Raw genomic sequence first — 16,556 nt, forward strand, 5'->3', positions numbered from 1 at the left:
GGTTTCTGTTTGTTCTACGAATTGCAAAAGGTTTTTAAGGGTTTATTAATATGGCTCATAATATTCAATGATAACAAAAACGATATTTATAATTTTGTTTTACTATATAATTATAAGTCAATTTTAGTTTTTGTACATAATTGTAGTTTTTGTACATAATAATCAATTTCTAGTTATTTTAATAATCTTAATCTTAAACCAGAGATCTCATTACTCACCACACATATCTTCACTTATATATTTATGTATTTCATTTTATCAGTGACTAAAATATGCCAATTGATTTAATTCACTGATGTATTTGTAAATTTTTTCATGTCATAATTTTATAACATACTTTTATGCACATAATTTTATGCACAAATATAGCATACAAGGTATTATAATATAAGCCACAAGTTATTTTTTTATATTTCGTCACTACAACAATTAAATAATAAATAAATGTTTATTTAATATCTTTTACATTATTGGTAGCAGTGGAGTGTGGCTAGGCCCTGTTGCTAGCCGATACCTGTGTTAAGAGGACCTGTTCCTTCCCTAGGAGTGATACATATAATAATAATATAATGAAGTAATTAGAACGAAAGAATGCAATTCATATATGACTTTAATATATCAAAGTTTTGCTAATGATTTTCCGTCGCATACACAAACACACATACAAAGTTCCACTTTCACCACCAGTTCGTGGCTATGGGCGCGGAGCAGAGGCAAGCCATCCGCCGCGCTCTCAACGAAGACGCTGAGAAACTGCTCGCTGAAGGCGACCCGGCTGACCCGCAATTGAGGCGGTTGCGACGCGAGATAGACGAGGTTAACCGGCTGTTCGATGAGTTCGAGAGGAGGGCGAGAGCTGAAGGTTAGTTGAATAAAAAAAAACAACAAAAAATTAGAAAAAATAAAAAAAAAATCCCAAAATATTAAAATTTGGATAGTTATATGAGAACGGGCGTGCGAACGACGGGTTATGGCTGAGGTTTATGGAAAAAATACTAATTACATTAGTATTAGCATTATTTTAAATTATTTAGTTAAATATTTACGTTGGTCCCCTTTTTATACCAGAAGGGGCAACTCAAAATAGAGAAAAAAAGGGACTATCTATAATACTAAATCTATAAATTTTCACCACAAACATATAATAGCTAAAATTGTAAAAAACCAAATTGGTCTATAGCCTCGAGTACTGTGTGTTTTACAATTGGATAATTGTTGTCTTTTTTATGCGCGGCTTACGAGAACTCTTCGGGCAAATTAAAACTATAATTAAATTAATGAAAGTAATTGAAGCTGAGAGGTTAACACATTTATCTTTTAGGTTATGTGAAAGAATTTAGGAACTAGTGTAAAGACATTTAGTTTTTTTTTAGTTATAGGTGAAAATCTCTCAAATTAAAACAATGCTTATTTTCTCATAGTAAAATGCATTTTACACAACAAAATGTTAAAGAAATAATTTTAAATTTAAATGCAATAGTTGAGGCTTATTTGCCAAGAAATTGATGATTACATATTTTTTGGTGTCTGTATGTATCTGTCTGTCTGTGTCGCCGTAGCGCCAGAACGGAAGAACAGAAAATGATTTTGATTTTTTTCTTAACTGTCCTTGATGAAAGTCGATCAAAGCGTTGATCTTATTCATACAGAGTGCAAATTAACATTGATAATGTACTTATATCTTTAAATTAACTCGCGTAATATCGCGGACTAAAATAGCACAATTAAGATAAATGTAAATTTATCTGTTATAATTATTTCCATGATATCTAAGAGTGTGTTCGATTAATTAGCTGCAATTATTCGCCTTGTGTACACGCTGCAAGTGACAGTTTGATGGACAATTCCTTTGTTTTGATTAATCTTATATCTTTAAACGAGCAGTTCTTGTGTATATATAATTGGAATCTCGGAATCGGCTCCAGCGATTTTCATGAAATTTAGTATATAGGGGGTTTCGGGGGCGATAAATCGATCTAGCTAGGGATCTTTTTTAGAAAATGTCATATTCGTGTTTTATCGACTACACGTAGTCCCAATTTATTATGACTCTTCCTGACATCTATTGGCGAATAATTAAGGTTTTAAAACACAATTTATAAAAAAACAAAAAAAAAATTCATCCAGATACTGGAAATAAAATCCTACTAATATAATATACAAGCGACCCGCCCCGACTACGCACGGGTGCAATAAAACATGGTATATACATATTAACCCTTCTCTTGAATCACTCTATCGGGTAACAAAACCCAATCGAAATCCGTTGCGTACTTTTAAAGATTTAAACACACACAGACGGCGGAAAGCAACTTAGTTTTATACTTTTGTAAGAACACATGGATGTTTGTTACTCTTTCACGCGAAAACAACTGATAGGATCTGTATTAAATGTATAGAAATAGATTAGCTATTTTTTCTCCGTACCAAGCTAGTGAATCCGCTGGATCCAACTAGTATAAAATACTATTATTATTAAGATGTTATTATTACTTAAACGTGCAAGTTTAATTCTTACTAGTGTTATAAATCCGAAAGTGTTTGTTCGTGGAATATTAGTACACTCTCTAAATTTCAAAGACAACCCATTGCCTGCCACAACATCCGAACAATATTTATACACTTCCTGCGCACGTGTAGTTGTATTAAAAATAGAGCCATTAGTGTCAAACGCTTGACAATGCGCGCGCGCATCCTACGGGATACATGTCACTCGCAATTAGCGTCCGCGCCGTGCGTAGAGCGTAGTACGCTGTGTTTATAGTGGGCATAAAGTGTTTTCTTACGATTTCGGTGTTAAGAAATATATATATATTTAATATTTTTTGTATATCTGAAAATTTAAAAAGATTTTGATAATTATCTTTTTAGATAATTATCTTGTAGAAAGAGTGTTTTTTTTTTTATAAACTATTGATCTATTATTCTTCAAATGTACGTAGATTGTGTTGTGAAAATTTAATACAGCCTGAGGATTCAACGTTTTTATTTAGAAAATTAAATTATTATTACTGAAATAATGCTTTAAAATACTTGGTTCCTTAGAAGCAATGTCTTAATTCATTCTCTTATTTCTGATATAGGCACGATATATTGAAATAAGTAAATGTTTTCGTTAAATTTCAATAAATTGCTGACACGTGCTAATTTTTCTATTACCTTCAAATGTGAAGAGAATCGGAAACAATAATGTATTGATGGACTAATTATAAATCGAGGCAATCGCCAAACAAAACATCGAAAGTGTGAATTGATTATAACTGAAAGTAAACGATAGCGATCACGGCAATTTGAACCTTATTTCGATGGTTTAAAGTCGACATGAAGAGGATAAAACGAATATTTTCCTTTGGAAAGGGAGGTGAGTTTTCATTACGCATACGATAACTAGCCTTAAGCCAGTGTAGTTAAAAGCGAAGATACAGTCCTGGGACTATCCACAAATAGTTGCAGTTTTCTTGGGATTTCTGGGATAAAAATTATCCTATGTCCTTTTTCGGGTCATGAACTATATTTGAAGCAAATTTCATCCAAATCGGGTCAGTGGTTTAGGCGTAAAGAAGAGACAAACAAACAGAGGTGCTTTCGTATTTATAGTAGCAGGGATTGCAGTAAATTGTGAGTGTGTATGTATATTCCCGTCTCGGGAAAGATTTGGTTAGAAATGTTTATATTTTATGTCCTAAAAACTATAATCCGTTTATTATTCACTCCAAAATCTTAATATATAAAAATCCAGTGTCATGATGCATGTTCCCAATGAACTCCCCACCAACTCAACCGATTTTGATGAAATTTGGCATTTTATGTGTAATTTGGTACAACTTAAGATATTATTATTGTTACTTCGATTAATTGTCCCAATCTTAATATATTTAAAAAAAATAAAAAATATTCTTAAACCATTTAATTATTTTTAGCAAAAACCGTCTTCAAATTGTCAGACATAAACCAAATGTAAATCCATAACACGGAAGGCAGCTTTCAAATGAAAAACGAATCATCATAATCGGTTCACTCAGTAAAAAATTATGAAGTAATAAACAATGAAAAATACAATCTAATTGAGAACATCCTTCTTTTTGAAGTCGGTTAAAAGTATATAAATTATGTATAATCGTTTCACATAAATCTCCTAAGACATCACAACTCTTTAATAGAACTGACGTCATATGGTCATAGGTCTATTTAGATAGCAATCTGATATAATGGAGCTAATGGCCAGCAGTATGGATGTTTGGATCCGCTGAAAGACTTCATCATATCAATGTCAAAGACAATAGCGATAAAACCGCGTGTGTTGAACTGTGAGAATCCTTGAATGATACGTTATATCAATTATTAGCTCTTGCCCGTGGCTTCGCACACGCAAAATTCGAAGTAATTTCATATATGTTATTATAAATATCATCCTTGAATCTATCTGTTAAAAGAGAAACCCATCATAATCCGTTGCGTAATTTCGAAGATTTGAGCATACATAGGGACATGAACGTCAATTTTTGAGATGTACTCGAATCCCGTCAAATCGGTTAAACTATGGTGGATTGTTTAAAACCAACATAAAATTGAAATCATTTCATATCGATATTCTAGAATCCTGGAAGATAATTATTTCATGCAGTTGGTAGGGTTTAATACTTAAATATACCCGCATGAAACGTAATTAAATTTGTATTATGCTTTATCAAATCTGTCCTCTAAGAAACCGTCCTTAAAGGACAGATTTTGAGACATACCTAAGGGGTCCAAAGTACTCGAATTATTGGTCAAAAGGTCACCAATGATATCACCGTCCGAAACGCTTCGAGTGGGCGAAGTGCTCTTGGTATCAAAGTAAAAACATTGTAGTATTAAAATTTATGTCTTGTCTCTTCACGTAATGGATGGGTATTTCTATACTTCTACAGTAATATATTAAAGAGGGAACTTACGTATTTTTGTATGTTTGTAACGTTTTCAAACAAAAACCAATGGTCCGATTTCAATAATTCTTACACCATTAGAAAGGAGCTACTTCACTGATTGACATAGGCTATGTATGTACCACAGGCGGAGCCGGTGAAAACAGCTAGTCGATAATGTTATATTTGTCAGACAATCGTGTTTTAGTTTCGTTATTTCATATTAAATTTATAATCAAAATCTCTGGTAGATTGAAATATATCGTATTGTGTTATATAAATGTAAATTAAAACGATAAAGTCATATTTTATCGTAATTATAGTTTAAATATTGACGTATTTGTAAGTTAAAGATATACCTTCCATTAGATGGTGTGGATAAGTCCACTTAGATTTCACAAGTTACAATTAGGTATTGCCTGTACTGGGGTCTATGGACCATATACAATTACCAAAAATGTCGATTGCATTTCAAAAATGTGTAAAATGCATGCAGTGTAAAAGTAAAGCACCGTGTGGGGTTTGGGGCATATGATATACATATGTTTCACTGATTGATTTTCTTTATGGACTAGTAGGTGATCTGCCTTCTGTACCCTGCCTGACCGAGACATTTTTTTTTTGTGATTCCCCCACCAGTAATGGGACCCAGGATCTCTCGGTTCTACACTCACGCGTTAACCACTTTACCAAGGAGGCGGTATCGCATGCGGTATGGTGTGCGCTAAGATTTTTGACATCTTAAGATTGACTTTCTGACTGTTTTTAAGTAATTTTTATTATTTAAACCAAGTTCTTGTTTAATGCAGTTTTATCTGTAAGTATGTAACGAATCAGCCAAGCCATCCTTTGCTTCTAATATGTAGAGTTTTTTGAAGTTAGAGTCGGTAGAGCTAGGCCGTGTAGATTCAGATGCTTGGCTCTACAAGAGATCTGATATCTTTTTCACAGGGCAAACCTTATGTGGTCGTCATGGCAACATTTTACATGAAATGTTTTTGGTAGGATTTATGTCTATCTCCGTCAAGAGAGAACCTTACGCATGTCCCTACCAGGGCAAGCCTTCAGCTGACGCTTCTACGTTAAAATGTAGTAACCCTTCTGGCCAATACCGAGAACAAAAAGAAGTTCGTTAGAAAACCGTATAGGTTCATAACCTGATTCAAGAAAATTAAAATTTGGATGCTCTGTGTAATTAAATTCATTCGTAGATTTGAAAAAAAAAACTAAGTAGTTACTGCATATTATAATATATGAAATTTGATTGGCATTAGATATTTTTGATAATTTTATTGTGATTTTAACGAATTTTCCGCCCACGTCCAGGTGTAAAGACAAATAATAGTCCAATTTATCCCGTGATGTCATCAGCACTTATTGGCCTTGTAGCTGATACCGCAATTTCTAATACCGTAGGCGCTCGAGTGGGCCTGCGACCACAGTGCAATGAAATACAGTAGCCAAGTGATAACTTACAGTTTATACTAGCTTTACGCCAGCGGCTTCGCTCGCAAGGTAAAACGGATTCATCACGTGAATAAGATGTTCATCGCGTTGAATAGCCTATCTATCTTAAGTCACAGATATGATTCCATAAAATGGCATCGTTGAGACAAGAAGGAAAGGCCCAAAAATCAAATCTTTCCCATTTCATCGAAAAACAATTAAAGCAAAAAGGACGCTAGGACATATGAAAACCTGACAGCGGTATACAGTTCGCAATTTTTTTTTATATCTTGTCTTAGCGAAGCGAAAAATCAAAGCAGTATCGTATTGATATATCAAACATTCCATTCTAAAAACAATGCCGTATATCTATTTAACCGTGTACATAATAAAACCTCCAATAAAATAACAGATTATATATTTTAAGACGCAGTCTCACGCCTTTCTTCGAACCGTTGAGTCAATGTTCTTTTTTACTCTGTGCACATCTCATTCGAACTTCAGTTTTAGTAGTTTTGTCAAACCGTCCGATTCAAGATCTGTTATTGTTGTTTTACATAAAATGTTTTAAAATGATACGTAAAATATGTTTAGTGTATAGAAAGAGATCTGTCGAGAGGCATTGGCTGGAATATCGATTGTCAGGTGCCTATCCGCGTCTAGACTTCGAGGCAGTGACCTTGTGTTTTTTATCTGTGGTCTGAATGAGTGCTATTCGTAGATTTTAAGCGGTCTGTTTATGTTTAAAAATCGAATGACTCCGCGTGATCTTGTACGGGAAATGCTTTTTGCGTATATTGTCTTTTTATTTGTTAATAATGAAAATTTATTCGTATTTGTATTGTTGTGTACGAATATGCATTCTGTTGAATATTTATAATGTTTTATTTTTATGTTAGTTTATATTTTAAAGGAATTTTTAAGTTATAAGCGTTTTTAAGGCGTCAATTGTTTTAATTAGGTTATAGAAAAATTAATATTTTAGAAAATTGTAGTGTCGAGTTTATTTTGGACGAAAAAAAACAAACAACACAAGACATTGACAGGAATAAAAAAATAATTGAAAGTTAACGATTTTAAACGAAACGAATTAGGTCATATATTTAGCCTGGATTGTGTGTGATTCATCCTCATCCCCACATGATCAATATTTAAACTTACGTAATACCTAAAGAGGTCGCAAGTTTGGTAAAATGCCATATTGAAAGCTTTAAAGTGAATGATTGAAATATAAATTTCCATTTACGAACTATGTAAGACATAAATATAGATGAAGGGGACAAAATAGAAAACTTAACATTGTTTAAAAATTACTAATTCCACAATAATATAATATCTGTTATATGACAGCCTGATTATATTTAAACAAACATAAACTCTTAGGTACAATATCATCTATGCTAATATTATAAAGATGTGAACTTTGTGTGTGTATGACTCTGTATCTACTGAACCGATTTTAAAAATTATATAATATCTATATATATAAAATTCTCGTGTCACAGTTTTCGTTGCCATACTCCTCCGAAACGGCTTGACCGATTCCTCTGAAATTTGGTAAGCATATTGGGTAGGTCTGAGAATCGGCCAACATCTATTTTTTATCCCGATATTCCTACGGGATACGGACTTACGCGGGTGAAACCGCGGGGCGCAGCTAGTCTAATATATAAAATTCTCGTGTCACAGTTTTCGTTGCCACACTCCTCCGAAACGGCTTGAACGATTTTGATGAAATTTTTTGTGCTTATCCGGTATCTATGAGAATCGGCCAACATCTATTTTTCATACCCCTAAATGAAAAGAGTAAGGCAGAACAGCGTTTGCCGGGTGCAGCTAGTAGTATATATAATTATATATTCTATATTATATAATTTATATATATATAGAAGCACGTTATCGTATACTTTTATTTCGGGTCAACCCGGTCGAAGCCAGGGCGAGTTGCTAGTGTATACAATGCGATAATTTATAATGATTGTTAGTGTGAAAAATTGAAATTTCTTAGTATTTTAACCTTACTCTAATAAATATCTTAATTGAACTTGTCAGAAGGTTAATTGTAACGCACGAGGTTTTACCTTGTTCAATAATACTAGCCTTCTGACCGCGGCTTCGCACGCTATGTCTAAACTTTAACGAATTATGAACTTAAACCATCCTCGAAAGCCACGCTACGCTATCCATTGGTAGAAATAGAATGGAAATAGGTGCAGTTTTTGAGTCTATCGCGAACAAGTAGACGGACAGATCATGAATGATAAAGTAGTTATAGTGATATTTTTGAATGTACGCCTGTTAATCGAAATTGTACCTTCTCATTCCAATTATAGAATCCATTTTACTATCAGCATTACTATCGGAACAAAAATATATGTATCATCGCTACACGTGGAAGAAATACTTCGTAATTCGTTTCAGATGGCGACTCGATGTATCAGTAATAAATAAATTTAAAAGCTATAATATTTATAACATATAATATAGACTTAAATTCAATGATCAATAATCATATTTTTTAATAAAAAATCTAACCGCTCAATTTGTCAGAACTTTACTAAATTTTAATTGGAATAATCGTTCAAATAAATGTGGACTCATTAAAATTAGTTCACCCGTTCGACAGTTCTAAGGTATGTAACCATTAAAACATACAGTCGAATTAAGAACCTCTGCCTATACCAGCTGAAGCTGTAGAAGTGTTGTTGATTTATTATGTTTTTAGATTAAGGCTCGATAAACAACCCCGACCTAAAACTGGAAAATTGACGTGGTACTATAGAAAAAAAAACATAATACCTTAGTACAAAGTGTGCTAAGGAATAATTTCTTTTTCTTTTGTGTTTTTTCTTCATTTTACTTTATTTGCGTGCATTTTTACTTAAACATAACTGGTCAATATAGCATAACTCAATTCCAAAGTAACTATTTAAATAACTCAAATTAAAAAAAACTCAAACATTTATTCATTCAATAAGACTTCTTACTCAAGCACTTTTGTCATAGCATAGTTTTAACGTTTACCAACTTTTCATATATCCATATTGTTTATGAGAAAAACGAAACTATTATTATAAATCTATTAGAATTAGAAACTACCCTCAATTTATTGTTATTTTAGTTTGTTTTCTTTTGTTAGGCGTACTTGTAACGCTAAGCGAGTAAAAATGATGTAAAAAAATTGTATTTCTCTGTAAGTGATTTAAATGTAATCTTTAGAGAAATAAGTATATTTAACCGTTAATAACTTCTGTTAATCGCCCATTGCAGAGGACTCGAAGAATGCGTCGCGAATCTTCACAGAGCAATCGTCAAACCTTCTCGAACGATTGGAGATGTACGAGAGGCAGTTGCACGAGCGGATCGCGTCCCACATACCGCGCGACCTGGACTCACTGGAGCACCTCGTGCTGCAGCACAAGGACTGGGAGACGAGCCTGCTGGCGCTCGCCGGTGATGTGGAGGAAGTGCAGGCCACTTTTAGAGGTAAGTGTCCGAGGGAGAGGGGATTTGGTGGGAAAAGAAAGGTAAAGGATAAGAATCGGATTGAAGGTACTTGAGAATCTCAATGAGAAAAATAATGTAAATTTTGAGGTAAAGTATGTTTATAATACTCTTTTTATTATTTACTCAATGAATCCCAGTAGCTAGTACAATAAATAAGTTTTAAATTCTGATTCAATTTGCATTTTCATAGCTTTTAAGATATTACCCTAACCTATTCTATATAATGGTTAAACCACTATGATAAAAGGGTTTTATAAGAAACAATTAAAACCATCGAAATTAATATTACTTCAATAATTGTCCCCACGAAAACCTTCACTAAATCTACTAATTGTCGATTTATCCTCAGGCATCGCGCTCAAAACGCCGGCCATGAAAAAGAGCCTGGACAAGGTGATGGGCAAATGGAGCGACATGCAGTCCAAGAGCCAGCTGTTCGTCGAGAGGCTGAAGTACGTCGAGATCATCGTGAACAGCATGGAGGAGAACAACCAGACGATATCCGAGTTCGAGATCAAACTGGCGCAGTTTAACGATCTGCCCAATGACGTGGAACTACTTAAGGACGTAAGTGATTCGATGATTGTGCTATATCATTGTTAGCTAGACAATCATTATCTTGCTAACAGTGCGTAGCGTTTATTATAGTTTAGATAAAAGATCTGACTTAGAAAATGTTGGTAGCTGAAAATCCTGCAATATTCTAGTGTTTTAGAACATAAAGCAAGTTAGTTGTATATAACATGTATGGGTTGAAATGTATCTAGACTTATTACCGTTTTATAGATACTTGTTATTGCTAGTTTCAAGTACCTGAGTTTTTTTTTATCAAAAATGCCCATCACTTTAAAATTGAACATACAGTAATAATCTTCAAACTGCTACTTAAATAATAACTCACACTTAATCAAACTCAAATATTTATATATAAGTTTCTTTTTATATCCTGGAGCTGTTGCTCAGAGCCTCTCCCGCGTGGTCAAAATAAATTTTCATGGTACACACTTTCATTCCTTATTTCGTCCCTTTGGAGGTAGAATTTCTCACAACACTTTCTTAGCGAATGGCTGTATTATAGCGGCTATCTGCATGCCAAATTTCAGCCCAATCGGTCCATTAGTTTAGTCTGTGCGTTGATATATAGGTCAGTCAGTCACCCTTGCGTTTTCATACACAAATATATAGAGATATACAGATACAAATCTCAAAACATGTCTCACAGTCATCACTGACAATTAATCGCGAACCGTTCCTCACCAGATGCACGAGGACCTGCTCCGCATGCAAGTGGCGGTGAGCAAGCAGCAAGTCCAAGTGGACCAGATGAACGACGACGCTGAGAACTGCCGCCGTCTCGTCGAAGGCTCCCGAGCTGGTCTTCCGCATTCCTCCCTGCCGAGAGCCGGCAAGCATGTGGACCTGGAGCGGCTGGACAAGGAGGTGGAGCTGCTGAACGGAAGGTGGAGCAACGTTTGCACGCAATTGGCTGAAAGGTGAGAAAATGGGGGAAATTATAGATGGATTCATAGATAATTTGATAGATTTCTATGCGTCTGTCTGTGTGTCACCAACCTGTATCTCATGAACCGTTGGGTTTTTTTTTTTGATAATCGCTTTAACAACAAATAATCAAAAATCGAACTAAAGCATCGGCCACATATTGGGTGACCAATTTGTTTTGCAGTTTCGCTTTAGCTCATTTGTACGGATCCCCTAGTGCAGCAAATCCGACTCGCACTTGACCGCTTGGAGTTTTCTTTCATATATCAACTCAGATATATCATATTGCACTCAGATTACGCAGCTGTGAGGCCGCATACCAACTACTCCGTAACTTTAACGCTGGCTTCGAGAAAGAAGCAGAGTGGATAGACGACTCCTTCAGCAAGCTGCAAGCGCAGCCGCCCATAGAAGTGAGGCCCAAGGAGCAGTTGGAGCCTACCAGGGTATGAATTATTCATTCATTCGATAAATAATATGATAGGCGTAATAAGGTTGACGGCATTGATATAAAAGACTCGAGTCTCATATAAATGTAACGCGCGGAAGTGTTTCTAAACCTAGGAATTATACCTAGGAAGTTTTAGTTGTCTTTCAGCATATGGTTTTTAAATTCAACCTTTACATAAAGTTGATTTTATAAAGACGAAGCTAGCACGCGAGTGACACTAGACTTTATATTTTATATTCTGCCGTTTTTAACATTCTTGGGTTTTTTATATTAATGATATTAGGGAATAACTATTTTGGTTACAGCGACATCTATTGACAGGGTAGGAGAAATTATTAGAACTAGTAATAGTAATAGACTTATAGAATAAGGCTTCATAAAGTTTACCTCGCGTCACTTACGTATTATTTCAGTTATAAATCGTAAGGTAATATAATAGCATGATAGACATAGATAGAATTTGTTAGAGCGACATGTATTGGTGATTAAAAAATACGTATAAAACAATTTCCTATTGTTTTTTTTTTAAGATCGTTAATATATCAGGTCTAATGTATATTCGAATAACATAATAATTATGATGAAAAAACTTCTGTATAACTTTATAGAGAACCGATGAAGTTCATTCGGGAGATCCAATTTTATTGTTAATACCATTATTAACTTTAATTATTGATAAATTGACAGTCACTGTTGTTTGATATTAATGCGTAATTTAAGGACTAAACCGGTCAAATAACTTATGTATTTAACCATATTTGGTTTATTATAATAACTAATAGTACTATAAAATGTTTAATTTACGCACTATGCACGTAAAGATACGCACTTAACACGATTACATGGTGGGTTGTCTTGTGGTTGTTTTGCAGAATTTACTGACGAGCGTTGTGGAAAGGACGCCAAAGATTGAGAAAGTTAACGTAGACGGAGGGAGGTTCATACGAGAGGCGAAGGTAACTATCAGATGGGAAAGGGAAGCGATGAGAAATATTCTAGCCTGTGGCGTCACGTAGGGTGCGATGCGTGAATCCGAAATGGAATTCTAGAAGGAAAAGTTCGAATTTTAAATTGTGTTGTTTATGTTTTGCGATGTTCGAATTTTGAAATTTTCTAGAAGTATTTGAAGAGCGTTGTATAGTGATTTTGGCGCGATATAGGTGTTTTTTTTTTCTGAGAGATTGTGAAAGGTTGTAGACATTTACGTCCAGCATTTCCTCTTGGTCGCTGTCGCATTTCGTTCTTGTAGTATAATGTCGTGCACTTTCGCTTTGGTTTATGGCACAGACTACATATTTACCTATAAAGAGCAGAATTCAATTGGTATAAAAAAGGTTCTGATTTAACGTCATTCCATTTTTAAACTTCAAATAGTGTGATGATCTAATAAGAGGTATTAGTCAAAATAACAAACTCCATACAACATTAAGTGCTTTGCGCTTACTTTGAGTGCAAAAAACGATACGCTAGTTGACTTGCTCTATCTACGTAAATGTGTGGTCTTATTTATACTTTTAACAGCAAGCTTCACACATAACGCTACGCCACGCTTATTACGCTAACATTAACAACAAACTCCTTTGAATGCGGGATGTTGTGATTGTGTTTCTTTGTTATCCCTTCAAATGTACTTCCCTGTAAATCCAGTGTCGCCAGTGCCAGGTATATTTCAATGGTTATATGCACGTGCATCGCTTTGGGGTTACCTGTATGTATACAGTGTTGCCTGTACGAATTTAAGATGAAAGTATTGTTATGAAAATACCCAGCGTCTATAAAGATTGTGAATAAGTTTATACCACCGAGTATTAACACCCACATACTTATTTGTCAAAAAAGGCATTATATAACTGCCTACACATATGTCCAAATTGAGTCTAGATTAACTGGCACGTTTCAATGCAAATTTAAAATTCAAATCGCGTTCTCAAATTTATCGAATTGAACGAGATTGTTGTGTTATGAATTAAATTTAAATGAAAGGTCAACGAACGTAACGATGGCGCTACAGTCATAATTCAAATGCCTTTTATTCTTAAATTTTTATAACTTATAAGAGTGGCCATTAGTAGATTTTATATAAAAAATTCATATATTTGCAATATAAATATCAACGCATAGCTGGTCTTGATAACTTAATTATAAAGTAATAAATAGAACGCTTATATTTACTGTTAAATTTGTATAGTACTTATAGTGCTGTATTAAATGAGTATTATAGACGTTTGCTTTTCAAATGCACGTTTTATGGGTGTACAAGTGTCCGCACGGTGTTGCACGCATAGAAAAATATCTTTCGCATGACTCTATCCTGGGGTACCTAGCTGGACTCGTATAACAAATTGGCCATTGTTGTCCTAATACGGAATGAATGTGCTCAGACTCGAATGAGGACGTCTGTCTGACATTTTGAAAGAACGATTCCAAATTCAAAAGTATGACCGATCGTTTGAATGATACTGGCTGGAAATTATTTAACATCAAAAGAAGAACGCAGATTGCTCTTTACCAACGAAAGAAATCAATTCGAATTTCGAATTTACCGAGTTCCATTTTCAAATTTCGATTAACAGTTTTTATATCAACAAGGGCAATTTTCGCCAGAGAACATTACAAGTTCTATTTTCAAATTCAAATCATTCGGCGCGCGATTAGTTATTACCGGACACTGGCCGTTTACCCAGAGAAAAAGCAGTCTGCGACAACTAACATCCTAACCCAAACCTAACTTTAGATACACACGTCGCGTTGCCAACGTTACGTGGAGTGGTTGTGCGAGGAGATCCACCCGTCCTTGGACGTGAAGCAGCTAAAGAGACAAGCGGATATAGACATGGCGGAGCGGTTCAGGGCCAGGGGGAGGGATGTGGAACTGGTGTCCGGAGCTGATGCCGTAGCGAGAGAGTTGGATGAGCTGAACGCGAAACATCAGCGTTTGCTGGATTTGCTCTATGAGAGATTGAGGCGGATCGCGGCTGCTAACCCGGGGGATATTGTTACATTGGTAAGTGATATTTGAAGTTTTATACACAATTTTTATAGTGATTATAGTATGCTTTCATCGCCCCATATATTATCCCTCTCCTGGGACACAGGCCTCTTATAAGGGTTCAGGCCGTAATCCACCACGCTGAGAGATGTCAGATGTCGTCAAACTTTTGGTTCTTGGAAATACCAGTTTCCTCACAATGTTTTACTTCACCGGTTTAAATATTTTAATAAGACAAAATGTAATTTAAAATCTGGTGTATATTAAATCAGGTTCAGTTAACCATGTCTAAAGATCTAGAAGGTCGAATTTGGAAGTCTTGCTTCAATATATAATTTTAAGTCTTAGACAATAAATGTTTGTAAAAATATTTTAACTGAGTTCGGATTTAGAGAATTTTACGAATTTGTTATTTACAAACATAATATGGAAGATATAAATGGAATTTAATGATTAGGTATTCAAACCTTAATGTGGTTATAAATAGCAATTAGAAAAATTCCTTTAACTTCACTAAAAAATGACCTAAACTCTCAGTATATCTGTATTATGTTTTCGCCTAAACTAAAAATAGCGATCTGCCCCCGCTTCGCCTGTGGTACCTTTTTTCCCTCCATAAAAACTTTCATTGTATCTGAACAGAAACTTAAAAAAATAAGCTAATTGGTCGAGCCGTTTCCGTGTTTTACGTTTAACACCTCATTTGGCGATTAATTTTTATTTATATAGATAACGTATTCTTATATAGAGTCATACACAGGCATTCGTCAACCTCTATTTAGATATAACTCGACCAATGATGATGTCATAGGACCTCGAAGCAAGAGGTCTAAAACTATTCAATTATTAATTTGAATAAAGCACTAACGGGTGACATTCTATACTGCACACAAGGCTGCGCTTGGTTTTTCCTTCTAGTATTGAGGTATCGAAGAAAGAAAAACAATGATAATATATGCGAAACGAATATAAATTATGTTTGTTTTATTAGGTTACTAGCGTTCACCCACGGCGTTTGCACGCGTTAAATTCGAAGTAATTTAATAGATGTTATTATACTTATAAACCTCAATTAAAATCACAACATCTGATAAAAAGACCCCAGCAAAATCTTCCGTAGTTTTAAAGCTCTACGCATACATATATGTACATACAGAGGATCAGATGCGGGAAGCGATTTTGCTTTATACTATCCTAGCGGTCCGCCCTAGCTTCGTCCTTAGTACATATATAGCCTATAGCCTTCCTCAATCAATGGGCTTACTAACACTGAAATAATTTTTCAAATCGGCCCAGTAGTTCTTGAGATTAGTGCGTTCAAACAAACAAACTCTTCAGCTTTATGATATTATAGTACAGATTACACCAAGGGAGTATTTAAACCTATCTATCTATCCTATCACCCAAGTCAGCTCATGCCCTGTCTATATATCAAATCCGTTTAGTATATATAGTTTAGTTTTCACATCAAAAACAAATAAACTAATCAATAGTCTTAAAACTCGACCTACCGCTGACTAAGAAACGTTGTAATGAACAAACTTTGTACTTAAATGTACCTTTTTCTATTAAATCTTATATCTTGAAACGAGCAATTCTTGTATATGTATATATATAAATAATTGGAATCTCGGAATCGGCTCCAAGGATTTTCATGAATTTTAGTATATAGGGGGTTTCGGGGGCTATAAATCGATCTAGCTAGGAATCTTTTTTAGAAATGTCATATTCGTGTTTTATTCGTGTTTTATCGACTTAA

General features: G+C 34.6%; 1 protein-coding gene across 1 annotated transcript in view; it reads left to right on the plus strand.

Moving 5' to 3' along the window:
- The window catches only part of LOC119836902, a 130,517-nt gene that overhangs the window by 35,451 nt on the left and 78,510 nt on the right, over nt 1-16,556 (plus strand). Inside the window, 7 exon segments of the mRNA XM_038362354.1 lie at nt 662-862; nt 9,621-9,836; nt 10,207-10,424; nt 11,118-11,350; nt 11,653-11,803; nt 12,681-12,764; nt 14,543-14,812. Of these exon segments, the coding sequence (XP_038218282.1) occupies nt 662-862; nt 9,621-9,836; nt 10,207-10,424; nt 11,118-11,350; nt 11,653-11,803; nt 12,681-12,764; nt 14,543-14,812 (1,373 nt within the window).

Source organism: Zerene cesonia, chromosome 26, assembly GCF_012273895.1.
Source record: "Zerene cesonia ecotype Mississippi chromosome 26, Zerene_cesonia_1.1, whole genome shotgun sequence".
Lineage (NCBI taxonomy): Eukaryota > Metazoa > Arthropoda > Insecta > Lepidoptera > Pieridae > Zerene > Zerene cesonia.